The 8,599-nt window shown below is 37.9% G+C and overlaps 1 protein-coding gene across 1 annotated transcript in view; it reads right to left on the reverse strand.

Annotated features, from left to right (window-relative positions):
* Window positions 1-870: 870 nt before the first annotated feature.
* LOC104413532 (calcium-dependent secretion activator 2) overlaps window positions 871-8,599 on the reverse strand; it is a 141,372-nt gene continuing 133,643 nt past the window's right edge. Inside the window, exons 23-24 of the mRNA XM_010024545.1 lie at window positions 5,079-5,183; window positions 871-1,827 (exon numbers count right to left, since the gene is read on the reverse strand). Coding sequence (XP_010022847.1) covers window positions 1,657-1,827; window positions 5,079-5,183 — 276 coding nt within the window. The 3' untranslated portion in view covers window positions 871-1,656. The remainder of the gene's footprint in view (window positions 1,828-5,078; window positions 5,184-8,599) is intronic.

Here is an 8,599-nt window from a genome sequence, read left to right on the forward strand (position 1 = left end):
GCTCCCTACAGCGCGCACCCTGAGGCGGGGTGTGCCTGCACCCCTGCCCGCCCAGCCCAGCCGCCTCAGGCACCTTTGGGCGAGCACAAAGAGCCGAGAATGGTCTCCCTCACCAGCTCTCCTTTCTTCCTTTTCACTGAAGTCACCCCAGCTCCCGTGCTTACCAGGAAGCTGGTTTGCCACAGGAAAAAAACACCACTTTGCATTTCTCCATAGGTAGCTAGGAAGAGGAGTAACTTGCCCTTCCCTGCTTGGCTGGGCTTCCAAGTGTGCTGAAAGACAACTTTGACAACTTCCTTCCAGCTTTCATTCTCGGCTCCTGCAGCAGCCCTGCATGCTTGTGGCAGACCCCTGAAGTCCTATGGTCTGATCTTGTGCAGAAGCTTCATAAATCCTCAGCAGTCCATCAGTGAAGACTTTTGAGTAGAACATTATGGCTCAACAAGGACCTCAGCAACTTTCCTTATGTCTTTGGATATCATCTGTGTTTTGTCTACACAAACCCACAATTTAGTCACGTTCCTGCAAAAAAACCAAAAACCCAACAACTCTCCTTCCTCCCCCCAAAAAACGCATCCTACCTCCTGGTATTCTTCATAAGTTGTGTGAATTTTGACTGATGAAAATGTGCATTCTTTCCAGCTCATAGGAAGGGCATAGAAAAATGGACAGCAGGCACTGTCTGTTCATCCGCCAGTGAGGGATTTTTGATTGCTTTTTCTCGCTATCAAGGCATCATGTCCCTGGATATTTGCTATAGATCTGCTCTATAAAATAAATTTATTCACTATAAATCACTACACAAACTAAATATAATAATCTTTATAAAATCCCCTTGTTCTCATGAAGAATCATACAGCACTTCAAATGGTTTGAAATACTGAAAACATCTTTTAATTGTAGAATTCTATACAAACAGGTGGATACAGAAGTGGTCACAACAAAATGTGTTCTTATTGCCTGAATTTTTTCACAGAAATAGAAACATTGATGGCAAGCTTACTGACATCCAACATGATGAGATATCTTTAAACTTGCAACTGAATAGACACAAAACCACTCCTAAGTAGTTTGTATGTGTTTGACTGTCCTTGAAGTCCTATTACATATATACCAACCTCAAAATACAAAGAACCAGGATTAAAATTTTTAATGCACATCACATAATGTAAAATTAAGCACAAAAAAGGTAAGCAAAATGTAATCCTGAAAATACGCTATTTTTTTTACCTAGGGCACTGACTTATTCCAAGAATGATTTCCTGTATAGCTGTGTTTTAAGTGAGGCACACATTTTGTTTTCAGCACAGGACATCAATATTTGATGGAGATACAAGAACAAATGGTAACGAACGAAAGGGAAAGAATCATAATCACAAGTGGAACTGAAACTCCATGCCAGTGTTCTTGCAGACCTAAGCAAAGCTATACATTAAAATATGCTACAACCATTGTTCTCAAAAAGTCCTTGGCACTTTTCCTCTGATAATCTTACTTTTGTTTTTAAAAAATGGAGCAAATTACCTTGCTGCACCTCTATCATAAGGCAAAACTATAAATGCAACTACAAGGACAAGTTACAAAAAAATCCCAAGCCAAAGATAACCCCCACCCTCAGGCCATCACCCCTAACTCCAGATGCTTGGTAAAATAACATCATCCTTCCTCCTCGTCACTGTCTTTCATAGTAATGCCCTGAAGTCCTCCTCCATCCGTGACTGAGACCGTGGCCTCCTCTACAGTCAGGCGGCTGTGAACGGTATCGTAGGTTTTACTGTTCAGCGTTCCCTCCAGCACACCTTGCAACCTGAAGTCCCGGTAGGTTTTCTGTGGCAAAAATAAAACATCCTGAATGGTCTCGAACAGGTCTGAGCAGTCCACTGTCCACTGGATATCCTAGTACGCCAGTGGGACGGCTCTGCTCCTCCTGCAGCTAGGGACCTATCATCTACAGTCTGCTAAAGATTTTGCTGCTTTAGTTTCTGGGCTGTGTGAAATTTCTATAAACTCTAGAGAGTCTACAAGCCACAGAATTTTCTAACTGCATATTGAAATGTGAATTTGGCTACAGGTAGTTCTGTCACTTCACAGAAATGTAAATGTCTGACTCAGATTTTATTCATATATATAGCGAATGTGGAAAAATAAAATATATTTCTCAGGTGACTTCTTCAGTCAGTTAATTTACATTCCAAGTCATCTACCTTTTGACTCACATCTACATCTTTTTTTTTTCACTTGAGAAAGTTTTGTTTCGCTGGTATCCAGCCTTCCCATGAACCAGCAGATAGGACTTTCTGTCAAGTAAGAATTCTGAGTGGAGATTTTTATTCACTGATGCTATGTTCAAGAAAGCATATGGAAAATCATCTACTTTACCGTCTTTATTTTTAAGTTGTAACACATTTGAAATGATCTTTTGTGAAGTTAACATAAAAGGCTTAAGAAGGACAAGTTGGTCTAGCTAGTTTCTTATTTTGTGTATGCTGTTACTGTGAGTTCCCAGTGTTTATGAAAGAGAATATGGGAAAAAGAAAATGAAAGATAAAATAAGGGCCATCAGGCCCATTTCTCTGCTAGAGGAGACGAAGCACAACCCTTGGAGGAAAAAAAGAGCTGGTCTTGTTTCGCTTGATACTTCAGAGAACTGCAAAAGATACCTCTCAAAATGGGTAACGTTCAGCTGGGAGAATTTTTTCTGCCACTATCTATGATGATTATTTAAACCTTGTTTGAATCACTGCAACCAAGATTTATTTGACTTTTATAGGTCAACTTCAGAGTCAATGGACGCAGCTTAAGTTTTGCTCACACACTCCTGTAAGTACCCTGCCTAGTCTTTTTCAAGTGTCACCATTGCATTCCCTTTTTGTAACACTGCATTCCATTTGCTTTTATGCTATGAACAGGTCTTACAGCAATTTCTCTCAGTTTTACACTGTATTCCTCCCATTCTCAGACCAGTGCTCTGGGGTTGTCATTGCTCTTCTCTTGACATACTTCTGTAGGATGATAATGTTCACTTCCAAACTTATTTTTTCATTTCTACCTAACTTTCCTTTTGGTCCTTGACCATTTTTTATTCACATCCTTCTGTGTATGTCTTAAACATTTAACAATACCTTTATGCCATCATAAGGCTTTACTGGGAACAACACTGCTGCTTCTGGTCATCCTTAATAATGCCACTACCTTTGCTGCATCCAGACATAAAAGAATAATCTACTTCTTGCTTATCCCATGTCCCTTAAAAATGACCTCCTACTTCTTTTTTGAAATATTTTCAGGAGGTGACAGGGGCAGCACAGCCTCCCAGGTTTTACAAAAGCGAACAGAGAAGTGCCTTCACTCACTCTAAGAGTTTGGAGGAACTGTGCCTCCCCATGTGCTTCTCTCCAGCTGGGCTCCAGCAGTGAAAGCTCCTTATGATATTCTACTTGAACCATCATTTCTTATTTCCCTGCTGCTGTTCTGTCTTCTTCACTCATAAAAACACAGGTGGAAAGTTTTGTGTCTTCCAGTACACTGATCAGAACCTCTATGACTGGCATCATCTTCTTCAATTCTCTGTTTTCATAGAAGGTGCTATGGAATAACACATCTGAAATTTATGTGTAAAGCAAAGAGGTGCACAGGCACAGAAAGGCTGCTGCCATAACCAGTGAGTTCTCATCACCCCTGGGAGCCTACTTCTTTTGAAGAAGGCTATTCAGTGTGCCAGGCTGCAGAGGGGAGGCTGGTTGATAGTGCTGCTCACTCACCCGGACTTCAGTTTTGTAAGAGCCTCTTCTTCTAGTTGCCCAGGTAATATTTAACTGGTATAATTTAGCCTGCTCATTCTTTGATCTCGCTGGGCACAGGGTTCAGATCCTGTAACACCTTTTCTTCCCACTCCTTCAGGATGATAACTACTTTCACTTGAGAAGAGCTTTAAACATTTCACAAAAGCTGTCCAGTTCAGCAACAAACAGCAAACTGTTTTTGTCATTTTGGCACATGATGAAGAGCCAAAACCTGTTCTCTGTTCCCAGAGAAAACAGCTAAGGTCAAAAATATCAAAGCTAAGCTTGGATGGTTCAGGGAACCATGGTGCCATCGTTATGATGACTGTTTTCTTGCATCTCTCTGCTTTTTTTTCTTTTAGCTAGTGAATCCTGAAAGTTGCAGTTGCAATTCTGGTGCCCATGAGTTTAAATGCTTCTGACTTTACAGTCTTACATGAACTTCATGAGAAAGTATGTTGAATAAATCAAGGTCATGACTGACAACAGGTGCTTCTTATTCCACATTAGTGCAGATAACAAGAATGTTCAGCATTAAACAAGACAGAATTAAAAGGAAAAAAACCTGAAATGGCTTTCTGTCTCTTGCCTGAGGGTATTAACTAAGTTCTGAAGGGGAATTAGGAGGAAACTTTCTTTTACGGTAGGTTAACCCATAATTGCCTATTGCAAGGTATTTTACACTTTGCTTGGAAGCACTTGATATCGGCCAGTGTGAATGACTGAGGACTGGACTGTGGGGATTGGTATTTCCATTGACACTTATCCCGGAGTATGAAAAATTAGAAAATGTTATCTAATATACTGAATATAATTTTCTAATTAAACTAGTACTCATGTGGATAAAAAATAAAATATTTTTTGGGGGGAGAGGGGCAAATGGAGAAAGAACACTATTGGGATTATTAAGGTAAAACAACAACAAAAAAGATCAGTAATATGACAAACACTAATTTATTAGGAATACCATGCAGCATTGCTGAACAGCTAGCAGCAATCTGTTAAAATTCATTGGAACAATCTTAATTGTCACTGAGTCCAGAGTGAATGACAATTACTACTGCACATGTAATTAACATTTGAGGTTTTAATAGACTGTTTTTCTGCTGAAATTTGCTACAACTGTGGGAAAAAAATGAAACCAAACCAAACAATGCCAACTTAGAACTACGTAAGTTCACAACTTTATTCCACATTTTTTAAATTTTAGGTAGGGTGATCTATAATTATCCATGTTAATACTTTATTACTTTTCTCTCTTTACTCTGCAGTCTAACACAAACACATTTTATTTACCTTCACTATCTTGATGAGAGTCTTCAGCTGGTAGATGTGAAGCTGAACGTCTAATCTGTCAGCCAACCACAGGCATATGACTTTCATGGAGTTGCTGTACCATTGCTGAAAAGAAGGATAAAAAAACCAAAACGCCACCAAACAACCCTGCAGTACTCATTTAACAGATTTGGTAATGAGAGGTAATGAAACACTTTGAAATGATCACAGATCAGCACTTGAAGTCAACAATGATATAATTTCCTGTTCAGAGAATTGCATGGGTCAGTAGAAAATCAAATAACTTGACCTAGACTGTTCTTTACATGAATTAGCAACTGCCATTTTATCTTTTAGTTACAACATTTTCAAGCAAAATAGCATTATGCACTTTACTATCTGTCAGGAAGAACAGATATTAAATACACAATTACATGCGACAATTGACAGCTAAAGCAGCAAGGATAAAAACATGTAGGGTATCCTGGGAGAGAATTTGCAATACCTAGATTTTCCAATCCAAACAGGCAAACAGCATCAAACATGAAATATGGAATCTGTCTTGCTTTCTTCTTTAGTAAGTAAAAAAAATCAGAAATCCACGGAAACTGTATTTAAGTATGATCAAAACATCACTACACCCCTCTCCAGATAACCACATGAAGGTTTTGTTTTATGTTAATTACTAATTATAATTACAGTCTAGCTTATTTCCTTTTTATGTCTTAGGCATGGGTATGTTTTCACTCAAAGCTTCACACGTGGATGGGGTAAGAATAAGCTCTCTGCTGCTGGTGTCTATGTTACCGTACAAAAACATTCAGATCCAAATAGCTACTATAATAGTTCTTCACATTAACTGGATTAAAAGAGATTTTACTAAACATAGTTGTAGCAGTTTTTCTCCCCCTCCTGTAAAATACCAACCAGATGTCATTTAGTCAAACTGTAAAAAGGAACGGATTTTTTATTCATTTTAGCAGTGACAGATTAAAAGAGTTTGTGTCACAGCTCTGTTTCTAGTCTCTTAACTACAGGGAGAGGCTTAAATTCTTTTCTAATGTAATTTCCTGTGTCTTTACAAAATACACAGATATGCAAAGAAAGGAAACAGTGTGCATATTTTAAAATGCTGCATGTTGTGCAAGGTATATATTGTGAAGTAATTCAAAAGAAGGATCTAACATGTCTCATTAGCCACCTCTACATTAACAAATAGTATATATATTGAAAAAATGAAGACAAGTTACTGGCTACTGGATGTAACAAAAGACAAAAATAGAATTCTTTCATCAAAATGCTCTTTGAAAAAAGCTTTAAAGACAGACAGTAAACATGTAAATGTTCCTTCACAGGAGACATTCTCATCTCATTGTAACTATCAGTTTTAAGGTAAGTTTGAAATGAAATTTTCATACAATAATGGCTTTATTTTATTTAATGTGTTAAAATGTATTTTAATTATGAATCATTGGAAATAAATTGCTTTCACATTTTTTAGAGTTTCCCCTATTAATTTACTGTTTTACAGAAGTGATCGGACACATCACACAAAATGCAGATAACTGCACATTTAATAAAAGTAGTTTGATTTATTCAATAAAATGTGGGACTTATTTGGTGTCCATAAAATACTGGGGGTTTTTAATCAATGAATGACATTCTTATACTATTCACATTATTTCACCCCAAACATGCATGCTGGTTTTGATTTCCCTTATAAATACCTGTAAAATATTTTAATGTGACAGAGTTGTTACTAAGTGGCAGCTGTAAACTATATGACAGGTGTCGTATGCACACAGATGTCTAGAAAATAAAATGTAGTTGAGCTTATTCACTCGGAGAACCTCATCGTCTCATAAACGTAAAAATTCATATGCCAAGCATTCTACCCAGAATACCTATTGTTCCTTGCAATAAGATGAGCCCAGTTATTCTGTTATCGCTCAGACTCTACAGTTGTTAAACTTTAACAAAATCATGGTAGAGAGAATGATTTTAGTAGTGGAGTTTTCTCAAAACTGATATCCTTCCATAAAACAAAAGAAAAATCTACTAACACATCCACAATGTATTCGGTTTGTATCAAGCAGACAGGGCTCGAACTTGCTCATACCAAACTACAGACAGGATCAAGAATCCTGTGATAGGTTTCCCCATGTAACACCACTGAACGGTGCCAGATCACTAAGAATAGACCCAGTCCCAGTTTTCTGGCAAAACATGTATTTTAAAGCCCAGCCAGATAACTTAAGACAGTTGCAGTAAAAATTGGACTCTTCATACATACCTGTGATATGCTAACGCACACTGAAAACAAAGCTAAGAAATTGAAGGGAATTACTTTTGTTACTCAAATCTGTGAATGAAAACAGTATGTTTTCCTGACTAGTTTTGATATGTCAAACTGTCAGTTGAATTGTTTAATTTGGTGACTGTGAAATTATACTGTGGTACTTGCTCCTTTATCGACACACCCTATACAGAAAACATACAACTGCTATTGTTTTATAAAAAAAGATGTATTCTTATTTCGGATTGTCAGATTATTTTTAATAAAAATCACACCCAGTATATTCTTAGAGTCCTCCTAGAGGTACTTGTAGACAGGATCCCTGGTCACCATTTGCCTTATGCCCACTAGTTTTCAGCATTTAAGTATAGGCTGAAGCTTCATAAACATAAATCTGCTGGACTTCATAAAAAGAAAAGTATTTCCTTACTGCTTCTTTCGGAGCCTGCTGAAGTGCACAGCACTGCAAATGCCTCTCAGAGGTGGAATCCAAAGCCACACATTTTGACAACCATGAGCATGTTACAGAAGCAGGGATGCATCTAGTTTGACTTATGGGAATCTATAGTGAACTCAAAAGCTTCAGCAATTAGATAATGGTTGTGAGATTACATAGGTTTTATGTAATAGTAATAATAAAAAAAATCCTTGTAACTGGTTTAAGAAAAAGTCAGTTTCCCGCTAGTAACAGTAGCACTGAAAGGACAACGTGACTCTTGCGGATGTCAGTTATATGGTATTAGTGCCATATTCTTTGCTGTCATCTATGCAAGAATAAAGCAGTAAGTGTTTATTATATATCTTTTTCACATCAGCACATAACTGCAGCCAACCACTTTAACAAAAATGTTTGCCTCCCTGTTTCCCCCCCTCTTCTTATTCATAGCTCATCTGACTCCTGTAAGGGCATGCATTACTCACTTCATTTTCCTGAGATACCTCTTTTAAAGTAAAAAATAAGAGAAAAGGAAAGGCTAGGGTTGACTCTGTGAGACCCCTGTATTTATTCACACTTATTGTGCATGACTGTAGACTGGTAAATCATATTAGCAGCCCGTCTCCCCATCAAGCTGCTACTTGCTTTCCAGCCCTGGGAAGGTTCAACAAATCAACAGGAGCACGGAAAACAGAACATCAGTCTAATCTAGTGTTTAAGGTGAAGTTTTCAAACCCAATCTAAGAAGATCTTTAGAGCAAGCAACCAGCTGAAGGGCTCAGAAGGTGGTATTGACAATGACAGAGTGTT

This window comes from Nestor notabilis, unplaced genomic scaffold, assembly GCF_000696875.1.
Source record: "Nestor notabilis isolate BGI_N333 unplaced genomic scaffold, ASM69687v1 scaffold14141, whole genome shotgun sequence".
NCBI lineage: Eukaryota > Metazoa > Chordata > Aves > Psittaciformes > Psittacidae > Nestor > Nestor notabilis.